The 13,954-nt window shown below is 37.9% G+C and overlaps 1 protein-coding gene across 6 annotated transcripts in view; it reads right to left on the bottom strand.

The window, feature by feature from the left end:
* LOC126379110 (uncharacterized) overlaps positions 1-13,954 on the bottom strand; it is a 45,717-nt gene that overhangs the window by 5,523 nt on the left and 26,240 nt on the right. For all 6 annotated transcript variants that reach the window (XR_007568245.1, XM_050027715.1, XM_050027716.1 and 3 more), the window contains exons 14-25: positions 12,812-12,892; positions 11,200-11,356; positions 10,480-10,561; positions 7,944-8,091; positions 7,363-7,434; positions 6,887-7,043; positions 6,474-6,561; positions 5,942-6,080; positions 4,829-4,900; positions 3,563-3,719; positions 3,162-3,252; positions 1,683-1,827 (exon numbers count right to left, since the gene is read on the bottom strand). Coding sequence is in view for 5 of the 6 variants with exons in the window: in XM_050027715.1 (XP_049883672.1) it covers positions 1,683-1,827; positions 3,162-3,252; positions 3,563-3,719; positions 4,829-4,900; positions 5,942-6,080; positions 6,474-6,561; positions 6,887-7,043; positions 7,363-7,434; positions 7,944-8,091; positions 10,480-10,561; positions 11,200-11,356; positions 12,812-12,892 (1,389 nt within the window). In the remaining variant the exon portion in view is untranslated. The remainder of the gene's footprint in view (positions 1-1,682; positions 1,828-3,161; positions 3,253-3,562; positions 3,720-4,828; positions 4,901-5,941; positions 6,081-6,473; positions 6,562-6,886; positions 7,044-7,362; positions 7,435-7,943; positions 8,092-10,479; positions 10,562-11,199; positions 11,357-12,811; positions 12,893-13,954) is intronic.

Genomic DNA, 13,954 nt, shown 5'->3' with positions numbered 1-13,954 from the left:
GTTACTATTGAACCGCCAAAGGCCCCTGACATGGCTCATGTCACGACTAATTACTTATATCAGTAAGTAGTAACCGGCACCAACGGCTTAACGTGCGTTCCAAAAGACGGATCATCTTACTTTCGGACAATCAGGTGATCAGCCTGTAATGTCCTAACCAAACTAGGAACCACAAAGTGATTTTTGTGATATGTTCCCACCGGGAATCGAACCCAAGACCTCCGGATCGACGCCCAACGTTCAACCACTGGACCACGGAGGTTGTTTAAGCTCAGTGAGGTGTGGGTACCTACTTAGTACGATGTAGGTACAGTCATGAGCAATATCATGTACCCACTTTTTAGAACCCTGTCGCACTATCATATTTGACATTTAATGAGAATTACGGTTTAATTTGTAAAAAAAGTTAATGTGACAAGGTTGTATACATATTAGTACTCGTGACCGTACTACTACTTGGTTCGATTCTTGCGATCGATGTACCTCTGACTACCCCAATTGGGATATAGTAGTGAACTGATGTGTCTTTACTGTACACATAAGAAACACATTGTATAAACAATCAAGTCCACTCTCATCGAAGACTTCATGCTTCGCCGTTTTAGAGTAATCATGGCCTGACCTGAGAAAGGCTTCTTCAACATCAGGGGTTAAAAATTACATCGAAGTGATTCATCTAAAAAAGCAATATTGCAATTTGACGCATATAAAAGTAAGTGCGCAATGGATACAAATGCCAATAGCAATATTGCTTTTTAACGCCCCTGATCGCGGTATGTACGGTCACGAGCATTAATATGTATACACTTTGGTACCATGTCACATTAACTGTTTTGACAAATTGAACTGTCACTCTCACTAAATGTCAAATATGTTAGTGCGACAGAGTCCTAAAGACATGTTGCTCATGACTGTACACTTAATCCTTCCTCTTTCAATTCTACCACTTATATCCGCATCGTAAATATTTTTCTTAAGTCTACTTTAACTCATTATCAGTGATCAGTATAGGAGTGCCATTTGAGGTTTTTTCTGCGGCAAATCTACCTAGATGGTATTAGAATCTATCTAGATGGTATTGACTACTTAGCCGGACAAATGGGGCGCTCTGAGGGCTCTCACCCGGTACAATATTTAAGACAACAGGCCTGAGGGTACCCATTTGAGGTCAGTGACCCTGAATGTTGTGGTTAATATGGACATGACCGGGAGATTTATAAAATTTCGAGATTTCGTTACATAATTGTATTGACTTCTTCTTCTACTATATAAAAGTATAGACCTACTCATTATAAATCTGAAAGTTTGTTGATCCAGACAAACAGACAGTTAAGACAAATACGTAAATAAATAAAATAAAAGCGTGATAAAAAATTATAAACCAAAGAGCAATACAAATTACTAGAATTCACAAAATAAAAAATCGAATTGTGTTTCGACTTTTTGTTATTGATTGATTGATTGACTTTTCGAGATTCAAAATTTCGTGGCTGACTTTGTGCAAACTGACGTATCTGCAATTTTTTGCCAAAATAATTTATGTCTTATTGACAGTAGCAAAAGGTGTAAATCAGATTCGCCAGTTAGCAACGTCAGCGACGATTTGGGAGGCATATCCATGTTTAGGCAAATCTCGCAAATGGCACTACCTATCCCGATCACTGCCCATTGTTTATACTTACGTTTAACATTGATATGCAAAGAGCAGTTAGTTCTTAAGTATTGATATCCGTTGTACGTAAATCTTGGCTTGAAAATATCTGGTGCATTCCAAAAACCTAAGAAACTGCAGTTCCATTTTCCCTCCAATGATGTTGTCACATCCACCTGAACAAAAAAATATCTAATCAAAAATAGAATCTCCTTAAAATAAAGAAGTAAAAAGGAATCGTTTCAGATAACATGCTATCAGCTTATAAAAATAAGAAATCGTCATCTCCCTAGCTTTTTCCGTTTTTTAACCTGAAGATTTGACAGGTGCAGTTTTTACAGAAGCGGCTGCCTGTCTGACCTTCCAACCCGAAGGTAAAACCAGCCCAATACTGGTTAAGGTAACATCCCTCCGGGTTTCCTCACAGCTGACCAAATGATACTCATTTAAGATCCGAACAAGAATTCGAAAACAAATTGGAAGAACATTGGTTTAGGCCTGCTGGATTTGAACCGGCGACATTACAAACGTTACTTCAGGACATACCCGTAATTATACGATCCTGACGGACCAGATTACTCTAGCCATAGAGGCAGCCAATCAACTCGCGACAACAAACACTTCCGGACCCCGACCTACATCGTTGACGTGGTAGACGTTTTCCCTAGCTTATCGCTATCGCCCCTCTAGGGTCGATTGATTCTGTCAAATATAATACTTTCAGACGGTGGCCTCAGCCGAAGTTCGCGCCCAATGATGGACTTTCTAATCGACGTTCCCCAAAAACACGATAGATGACGTTGTTCACAGTTAACGTGATAATTATCTGTCATGAGGCACCCAATGCGTGAAGATCTGCATCTACCGCTCAAGGTGCATGCGATAAACATGTCCGGCTCAATCACAACACAAGTCACAAGTCCAATGTAAATTAATTAATGTAATAAAGTTACAATACCACGACTTATGTGGACAATACATATTACAATATGTCAAATAAAAAACTATCTATCTACCTAGTCAGCCTGTATCCACCCACTGCTGGGCATAGGCCTCCTCTCTTTCACGCCATCCTTTCTGGTTCTGTGCATGTCTCATCCATTGCTTTCCGGCATACCTCACAATATCATCCGACCACCGGGATGGTGATCTGCGTCGATATCGCATACCATCCCTTGGCCATCATTCAGTAACAGCCTTAGTCCATCTGTTGTCTTCCCGTCTTGCCAAGTGTCCTGCCCATTTCCACTTAAGCCTAGCGATTCGTATACCTATATCTTCGATTTCACTGCGTTGCCGAATTTCGACGTTTGGTATACGATCTACCAGGTGGATGCCTAACAAGGCATCAAATCAAGGCACCAAACGTCGAAATTCGGCGTAAATAAAAATACTTGAATTAAAAATTGTAGCAGGGATCCCTGCCCGTTGGCGATGGACAACCCTTGCATCAGGTATGACACACGTCACACTCATCCCCTCTAAGTCGAGTTAAATAAAAGTCACTTACATATTTAACGAACGTATGTACGTCAGACTCATCATTCAGTTCTTCAATATCTTCGGCAATATTTGTCCTGGTATCATTTCCTGAAAAACACCTGAAAGTAGCAACTGAAAGAGTAAGGGAAAGGACACAATCATTGAGAGTAATTGAGGACAGAAGAGGCAAGATGATTGGACACTTAATAAGACACGACGAATTTGTTAAAAACGTCATAGAAGTGAGGATAGAAGAAAGGGGAAGACCAAGAAGAGACATATGGGAACAAATTAAAGAGAAGGCAAACATCGTGTCTCATAAGGAAGTTAAAGAATTGGCCTTTGATAGACAAGAGTGGAGAATGCTAAACCGACAAGAGCGTGGATCTTATATTAAAGATGGTGATGTTTATGAACATAGTTACTTACCATTTATAATTGATGTATGGTTTACTGTTGATTTTGATTGTCAACATTTCTCCTTCTATCAAATCTATGCTTTTTGGTTTAACTGCACACATGAATGTATTCTTTATTATATCAATAGTAAATGATATCATGTTAGCAATTTCATAATTACTGGAATCTGTGAAATATAAAATAGTCATCTCCGTAGCATTATCCAGTTTTTCACAGAGTTCGCTTACCTAATCTGAAGATTTGACAGGTCTGGATTTTTGCAGAAGCAACTGCCTGTCTGACCTTCCAACCCGCGAAGGGAAAATAACCAGCCCAATAGGTACAAGTTAAGTCACATACCTCCGAAAATTAATTTCTCGGGAATGTGGGTTTCCTCACGATGTTTAAGTTCACCGCTGAGCAGGTGATAATCATTTATGATCCAAAACGAATTTGACAATCATTGGTATAGGCCTGTGCTGGATTCGAACCTGCGACCTCAAAGTGTGAGGCAAGCGTTCTACCAACTGGGCTACCACGGCTTGGTAAAATATAAAATAGTAGGAACACTAAAACCCCGGTAAGAGCCGGTTCGAATCTTTTAGTTTGACGTGACTTATTGTAGATTTGCCGCAGATGGCATTAACTACTTGGCCGGACAAATGGGGAGCGCTGAAATTCCCGGTATCGGACTTGCACCAATGAGTTATTTTACCACTTTTTCGGTCAATGTATATTTTATGTGGAAGGCTGCAATTTTATCAGTACTTTTCGTAAGATACTGCATACAAAAGTATTAGTTTGATAAATAGCCGATCATACTTGGCTTTCCTGTGATGAGGAGAGATACTCGTAGTTGATAGATATTTGTTTTTTTGTAATGCACAAGAGGACACCGTTTAATATACTATCGAACGGCCTCCGTGGTCCAGTGGTTGAGATTTTGTGAAATTGAAAATAATTAAAAAATCAATAAAAAAATAAAAAATAATTAAAATTAAATATTTAATTATTAAATATAAATTAATTTAATTTATTATTATTATTATTTTAATTATTATTTTATTATTAAATTTAAATTTAATTTTTTTATTTATTTATGTTTTTATTTAATTTTTTTAATTTAAAAGAATACTAAAAATAAAACATGAATTTGGCGACGGAACATTCCACTTGATATTAACTCAGAATCATTGCCTGAATCATCCCCCTCAGTATTCGTTACTATGTCACTAATACTCTGCATATTGGCCTTTTTATATCCCCGTGAACTGTCTAATCGAAAAAAATACATACCATTTGCGTTACTTATACTGTCCTCGTAGGTAGAAACAGGAATTGTAGGAGAAATTGTAGATGAAGGCAGTTCTGTAATGTAAAAAGGGACATTGTTTATTACCCTGGACCAACAAAAAAGCTCACGGCTATATCCCAATTGGGGTAGTCAGACGATAAGGTGCAGAAGTCCAATCAGTTTATTGCAAAGTAATAAATTAACTGGTCGCACTTAAGACCTCCTGGTTACATGTCGTTTCTGTAATAGACCAAAAATACGTACAAAAACATTTTTATAATTACGACAACTAATGGTTCATAATTTCACCACTATTTACGAATAATTCGCTGGGTTCAGTGGCTGCACTTTTGCTCTTTCATTGTACAGTCATGAGTCATGAGCAATATAATGTACCCACTTTAGGATTCTGTCGCACTAACATATTTGACATTTAGTGAGACTTACAGTTCAGTTTGTCAAAAAAGTTAATGTGACATGGTACCAAAGTGTATGCATATTAATGCTCGCGACCGTACATCTATCGCAAGACGAACTAATTACCTCACCCGGAACAAAATTTAAGACAACAGGCCTGAGGAAGCCTAGTTGGCCGCGAACCTCGGCTCAGGGCGTCCTCTTACAGGATTATTTAGAGAAGATCTAATCGGCTCTAATGGGTCGATAGCAGTAAGCGATGAATGATGGAAAACGTCGACAAAGCCGGCGGGTCGGTATCGGGGTTCTGAAGATCGGGGTTAAAAATGCCACATCGAAGCAATTCATTAAAAGCAATATTGCTATTTGATATTTGTTTGCATTGCGCACTTTTATATTCGCAAATATCAAATTGCAATATTGCTTGTTTAGATGAATTGCTTCGATGTGGTCTTTTGACCTCCCAGTTCAGAATGAAGTACCTAATTGACAAAAGCTTTTATACTCTGCAGGAGTTTTTTTTAATAATAAATAGTTTTCTTTTAAGTTACTTGTATGTCTAAATTATACTTATTCTTATTTATTACGATTAAATTGCTGTGCCCAATCCGGGTCCATATCTATTACTCACCTTATGTTACCAACCTTCTACCATGTGGAACGCAATAAATGATATGATTATGAGAAAAATAACTTACGTTCAACAAAGACGTTCAAATTACAGTTTGCCCGTAAATATGTGAATCCATTGAATTTATACGTAGGTCCATAATTGTACAGCGGGAGTCCTAGAAATGTGCAGTTCCACTTTCCCTCCATAGATCTTGTCACGGCTCCCTGCAAAAAAATCTCTTGTGAGGCTTTTAATAAAACTAGAAGCTCAAATGCAGGCAGCACTGTTAAGTGTTCCTACGTTTTGACAGTTCTTCGTACTGGCCCCGATTCCTGCAGACACCTCCTAATTTTATTTTAAGTTATACCCGTCATTTTCTTATTCGCCTAAAGAAAATAAAACGAAAGGAAAGGGACGGATGATTGACAACTGTTAATTTTAAAATGAAAGGATATCCCGGGCAAATAAAATAGCCACCTCGCTCATGTGCAATCCATTTTGCCTTAAATTGACTTGTGTTCCATAAATTTTATGACTGTCGATTACCCGTCCCTTTCATTTTCGGCGGATAAGAAAATGACAGGTATAATACTAGTTACAGTAGAATGTGTTCTTACCAATTTGTAATATAAGCCTTTTTTGTCTGTCTCTTTTGTGATAATATCGCTCATAATATTAGTACTGTTGTCATTTTCCGAAAAACACCTGCAAACATTATTAAAAATTAATGAATTATTTTCAAAAATATGCTCTCTAATGTGTTCTAGCTTTTCTTGGTTTTCTTTGATCTTCCCTTCTATGATCTTCTTCTTCTATAGTGTGGGTTGTGAGGCGGAGTACCAACCTCATCAACTCTGGTGTCTGCCCTATTTTTCCCAAAAAAAGTAGCATGGAGAATGCTACACCGACAAGAGCGTCGCTCTTAAATTAGTGATGATGAGACCTGCCAAATCTTCAGATTAGGTAAGCGGACCCTGTGAGAAACCGGAATAACCAACATCTCGCGTTACGACTATATTTCTGAACTTACCAAAAGTGGTTGACGAATTTTTTGCTGGTGACGATAATTTTTATGTCCTCTCCTTCTTTTAAATGTATCGCTTCCGGTTCGACGTCACATTTGTAAGTTTTGTCTTTAATCTTCATATGGAATTTAATCTCTTTCATACTATTTTGCTCATCGTGTTCTAAAAAGATGCGATCTGATAAGATCTTTATGAAATAAACTTTATTTTCACTCTGAAATAGAGACTTTTATGAACTCCCAGGAACCACACGGTAGCTCAGATGGAACGCTTGACTTCGAATCTAGCACTGGCCTAAACCAATGATTTCGGTGAAGGAAAACATCTTGAAGAAACTCAATTTCCCGAGAAATGTATTTCGGAGTCCCCTGGCCTTTCTTCAAAACATCCTGGATCTGATCGCGGTATGTACGCCTAGGGCTTCTTCCAACTTTGCCACTTACATCCGCATCATAAATCTTGCATCTTATTTAATACTAACCTTCACTAGCAGGTGATGATGAAGAGTCTTCGCCTTGGTAATCATCAATTACATCGTTAGAAGTAGGACGATCTTCCGGATCCATTGATTATGGTTGAAAAAAAAACATGAATTATTCAGGGTGTATGAAAAGACTAATAGTTTTGTCTTAACCGCCTCCGTGGACCAGTGGTTGAGCGTTAGGCTCACGATTCAGAGGTCCCAAGTTCGACATATTGCAAAAATCACTTTGTAATCCCTAGTGTGGTTCACCTAATCATCATTAATTTAAGAGCCAATTCTTTCACTAAAAAGAAAAAAGGGATAGGGTTTTAGGAAAGGAAGGGAAAGACTAAGAAGAGCTGACATGGAACAGATTAAAGAGAAGGTGAACGTCGTGTCTTATAAGGAAGTGGACCAATTGGTTCACCTGATTGTCCAAAAATAAGATGATCCGTAATTAGAAAAGCATTTTCAGCCATTGCTCTAGTTACTACTTACTGGTGTGAGTGCGTCGTTGCTACATGAGCCATGTTAGGGGCTTTTGGCGGCTCAATAATAACTTTGTCACCAGGGTTGATGAGACTAGGGGAAAAACTTACCGATTACAGTAACATTTAGAGAACAGTTCGTCTTAAGATATGTCTTTTTGTCGTATGTATATTTCGGTGACCAAGACGAATTGAAACTATGTTGACGCCCCAAGAAAGTACAGTTCCATATGCCTTGCAAGGAGTTTTTTACAGTTATCTGCAATTAATACTATTGTAAGTACTTGCGGAGTCACTGTAGCCCTGTGGTACACTGCCTTGCTTCTTAAACAGGGAGCGCTAGTTCGAACCCTGATACCGGACTTGCACCTCCGGATCGTGAGCCCAACGCTCAACCACTGAACCACAAAGGCAAAGACCACGGTCGCAAGTCAATATATATATGAAAACATTATGTATGTACGTAAAAATGTATCTCTCCTTCCGAGAAACTGTGAAAGGCATACTTACAACACAAGAAATAAACATAAAATTGCTATTCAAAATTCTAGATTAAGTAAATTAAATTCATCTTTTTTGGGGTTATGTATACGTTTTTACAATAAAATACCGGATAATATTTTAAATTTGTCAGAAAATAAATTTAAAGCTCATGTGAAGCTTACTTTATGTAAAAAAGCTTATTATAAGATTAATGACTACCTAAATGATAAAAATGTCTAGTATTGAATGTGTTCCTCTAGTTATTAAATAAATTGTAATGTATATTCTCATTGGTTTTTAAAAGATGTGTTGCTGTTGCAGTTTCTTGTCATTTCTTCTCCTCAGCCATAACAACTTGCGAAATGACGTAAATTCAAAAATGTTACATTGACGTTCAACAAGTTTATCCATGATAATTACGTTGAATAAACGATTCTGATTCTGATTTGTTATTGTATAAAATGTCAGAAATAGCACAAATAAGCTATAATAATAATGAAATTCGTTTCGGAGGTTTGTGACCAACCTAACCTAACCTAACCTGTATTGCGTTGATGTTATGTATATGTCGTGTCCAGATCTTAGAATTGATAATTTCATGATGTGCTCGATTATTTCAGGATATGGCCATACGATGGTAATCATATCGTAAAATTAGTGATATTATCCACCGGTAGTGGCGCTGGTGTCGATTATATTTAAAACTTGATTGATATTATAATCGATAAATCAATGTAATCAATGTACAATTTTCCATCTCGATAGTATAGATTAGGTAAATAATTTAAAACCTTAGAAATTAACCGACTATTCGCATTTTTATTACACAACATAGCATGGACACCGCCTATATTGATTGAATTATCATTAAACGTTGAACGTTCAACGATATGGTCAACTTAAGTTGGCTATTTTATGAAATATGACCATAGTTTATGGGAATTCAATGGTAATAATGTGATATATTATTACTAAAATATGGAGCAAACGCAGTCTTATATAAACGTACATATAAATTTGACTAGCCAGATCCCTTTTAGCAACAAAATACCGAACAATTAGGCATTTTTCAAGGACGTCGTATCAGCTACGTATCTAGATTCAGGATTCATCTAGGCCGACTGCAACTAGTTTTTATAAAACTACCTGGTCAGTCATGAACATTATAATGTACCCACTTTAGGACTCTGTTGCACTAACATATTTGACATTAAGTGAGACTTACAGTTCAATTTGTCAAAAAAGTTAATGTGACTTGGTACCAAAGTATATACATATTAATTCTCGTGACCGTACTGGGGACATATAGGTTCTCAGAGGGGAATGCTTGCGTATACTCCCTCCTGTGTTGCTCTTTGTCCGTCCGAATGCTTTTCGACGGATAAGTTGTTCTTGTAAGATATAGAAAGGAGAGTGAGATTGGGTAATTCAGTGAATGGGGCAATGCATGCAGTTGTTAGTAGCCAATGTATCTCGCAAGATACGAGGATGGCTGTTCACAATGCAGTGCTTGTCCCTACGCTGAAGTACGGTAGTGAATGTTGGGTATCAATGCCGTAGAAATGAGGTCTTTGCGTAGCATCTGCGGTGTGAAGTTGAGTGATAGAGTGAGAAACAGTGTGATAAGACAGAGATATGGTGTAAAAGACGATATAGTGACTAGGATTGAGAAGGGAATGTTAGGTTGGTTTGGACACGTTGAGCGGATGAAGGATAATAGAATTGCGAAAGTGGTTTATAAAGCGAAAGTTGACCAAATTGGAGATGTCCTTAGAAAAGGTTCAATACGATCTACTCTGAACCGGCGTGCGTGTATGAAGCGATTGATGAATGTGGAGGAAGCAAGAGAAGTGTGTCAGGATCGAAGCAAATGGAATTCTATAGTCTCTGCTTATCCCGGTGGGAAATAGGCGTGAGTTTATGTATGTATGTATGTAAGTTGTTCTTGTTTAAATTCGCCTTATATAAGGCAGGCAAAGATCTGAGGACCATACAGCCTTGACTTTAGTGATTTATTATTCGAAATTCACGATCGAAATAGGCCTAAGACTTGTCTTCAGCTTAAAATAAAATTATGAGGTGCGAAATGACATGCACATCTTAAAATAAAATTAGAAGGTGTCTATAGGAATCAGGGCCAGTATAGAATTAAAGATTTACTTACTTGTTTTATATATATGTGGTTGTTGTTGTTCTCATCTATGTTCTCTATGATATTCTGAGTGCCACTCATTTCATTGAAACACCTGAAAGAATAAAAAATGAAATTAAAATAAAAAAGACCTCCGTGGTCCATTGGTAGAGCGTTGGGCTCACGATCAAGAGGTTTCCAGTAGGGACATGTCACTTTCTAGGAAAAATCATTTAGTGATCCCAAGTTTGGCTAGGACATTACAGGCTGATCACCTGATTGTCCAAAAATAAAATGATATCCGTGCTTCGGAAGGCACGCTAAGCCATTGGTCCCGGTTACTATTTACTGATGTAAGTTAGTAATCGTTACATGAGCCATGTCAGAGGTCTTTGGCGGCCTTTGAGGAGCTCGGTGGCGCAGCGGTAAACGCGCTCGGTCTGCGATTGTTGAAGTTCAGCAACTTTCGCAAAGGCCGGTCATAGGATGGGTGACCACAAAAAAAAAATCATCTCGAGCTCCTCCGTGCTTCGGAAGGCACGTTTAGCCGTTGGTCCCGGCTGCATTAGCAGTCGTCAATAACCACCAATCCGCACTGGGCCCGCGTGGTGGTTTAAGGCCCGATCTCCTTATCCATCCGTAGGGAAGGCCCGTGCCCCAGCAGTGGGGACGTTAATGGGCTGGTGATGATGACTAAATTTTCGACCTAAGCCGAGACCCACCCCAAATCTTCCAAGTTTGTTATATACTTACCACAACTTGTCGATACGGTTCTTGCTTTGAACATTTATAGTTATCTCATCTTCATTTATCACATTTATGTATTTATCTTTTACGTTACAAATATAAATATTTTTATTTAAATTCACTTCCATATCTATTTCATTTACGGTATTTTTAGTCTGTTTATCTGAAACACATAATAGTTCACTTACACGCGCGACGTCATTACACGTCGCCGTTATTACGTAGCGGTATTTCGTGACAGAACGTCTATATACGTCGAATACTGACGTGTTATAACGTTGTTCTACAATATAAAGTTCAACTTTAACGTTGTGGGCATAACGTGTCACGACGTTACCGTGTTGACGTATGTGATTATTTATTTATTATATGGCGGTAACGTGTACGATCGTTCTCTATAAGCCGTGGTAGGCCAGTTGGTAGAACGCTTGCCTCTTTTTGTGGAGGAGAATTCCGTAGTCTCCGCTTACCCCAGTGGGAAATAGGCGTGAGTTGGTTTTGTTTAGAAAAATAACATTCAATGTAGTTCTTTAAAAAGGTGCTTACGTGGTTTGCGCCAAAAACGTAGATTAAGGATTAATACTACGTATAGAACGGCAACTCTCCGCTCCCCACCAGCTTCTGAGCTAGGTTTACCTCACCCCCCCATAATAGTTTAGAATTAATCGTATTTAAATCGTAAGCGTCGTCGGGGGTGTGCTTATAGTACAGTCATGAGCAATATCATGTACCCACTTTAGAACCCTGTCGCACTATCATATTTGACATTTAATGAGGCTTACGGTTTAAATTGTCAAAAAAGTTAATGCGACATGGTTGCAAAGTGTATACATATTAGTACTAGTGACCGCACATCCCGGACACTTCATACAAACAATCTCATTTTACACAGACACCACACATTAATATTATCGTACACGCGTATCTATGTGTGTGATGTCTGACGCTATACGATTCAAGTATAAACTGTGTCCGAGGTAGTGTTGCCTAAAAATCGATAGTTTTACTATCGATAGTAAACAGCCAAAATCATCTACCCAACCGATAGGCCTATAGATAGTATCGCTCTTCGATATTGCGCAAGCTATCGATCCTATCGATAGTGTCGATAGTTTTGTGCGATCGATAGTGACCTTAATTTCGATAGTAATAGTATAGTACGATATATATATAGTATATAGTAATAGTATAGTATAGTAGATAGTAATAGCTGATAGGTGGGACAGCAGCTTTATAGAGCACTGGACCCATCAGCATTTAAGCGTGTGCCATTATGGTGTTTTATAGCTTTTAAGTATTTTCTTTCTTGTATTTTAGGTTAGTAGATATGGATGTAAATTTGTCCGAAATAAAGTATATTTTATTTTTGTTTATTGAGTGACTATCGATAGTTGAAAAACAAAAAACCGTATAGTATCGATAGATCGTTTTATTTTTTTTTTGGTAAACTATCGATAGGGCGCTATCGAGCGGCAACACTAGTCCGGGGGGGGGGCGGGGTAAACCTAGCTCAGCCGCTGGTGGGGAGCGGAGAGTTGCCGTTCTATACGCAGTATTATTCCTTATTCTATGCTATAAGTAAGGCGACGTTACAAAGTTGTGCATATCTTTTACTCACCTTGACTTCTTAAGTGATAAAGACCTCGTTTATACCTCGTCATTAAAATTGGCTGATCTACAATTCCGGCAGAAATCACACCTGTAAAATAAGTAATCATAAAGTCAGGCCCGTGTCTTTATCAGGGCGGGCAGAGCCATAAGAAACGGTACCGTTACTGTTAATCGTCCCAAGTTGGATTGAATGAATCGTATGAGGTCAGCTTAGTGGTGTTGATAGGCGTGTCGACAAAGTAATTTCTTAAATAGATTAATAATTATACTTATTGTTATGTAATTGTTTTATTGTAATTGGGTAGTTTCCTATGTCAAAGATACATTATGAAATTCTGATTACTAAATAAACACAGATCTAAAGGTGACAAAATACGTTTTCTTTTTTTCTATTTAACTTATTTATGAATTTTAATAAAGAAAAATGTGATAATAATTGCGCCATTTTGTCACGATTTTCTATGACGTCACAGGTTGCTTTCCATACAAATTAAATAGTAATATCGTGTTTTGACGTTTATCAAAAAGCAACTGATTGATTTTTGTTTTAATTTCTCTGATCTCTATAATTGTAAGATTCAAAGATTCCTAGAGTTTAAGATACTTACATGTTTAATTCCTGGGGGGTTAAAATGGCCACATCGAAGCAATTCATCTAAGAAAACAATATTGCAATTTGACATTTGCGCATATAAAAGAAAGAGCGCAATGCAATCAAATGTCAAATAGCAATATTGCTTTCTTAGATGAATTGCTTCGGTGTGGCCATATGTCTATATGGCCACATCGAAGGCCCCAGATTTCTCTTTAAAAATGAATCATATGTACCTATTTTCTTTTTAATTGACCGTACATACCTGTCTCTCCACCGGACTTTGTATTCTTAATCTTTATGCAAAACATATTTTATCATAGGGCTACTGCGATACAGGGGAAACCCTAGTGCAGGGCCCGCTATTAACTTGTGTTAATTTTACTTAATAAATGATAATTTTGCGACTCAATAATAACCCTGACACCAGGTTCGATGGGGTTGGTAATCTACCTGTGCTGTCAACAAAAACCAGGCCTGGTAAGAAGAATACAGAAGCTGATCACGTGAGTGTTTCCCTTTTTCTTTAAGCTGGGCTATTTTCAGGTATAGGGACAG

The sequence above is a fragment of the Pectinophora gossypiella genome, chromosome 28 (assembly GCF_024362695.1).
Source record: "Pectinophora gossypiella chromosome 28, ilPecGoss1.1, whole genome shotgun sequence".
NCBI classification, from domain to species: Eukaryota; Metazoa; Arthropoda; class Insecta; order Lepidoptera; family Gelechiidae; genus Pectinophora; species Pectinophora gossypiella.
This window is presented reverse-complemented; position numbering and strand designations above follow the sequence as displayed.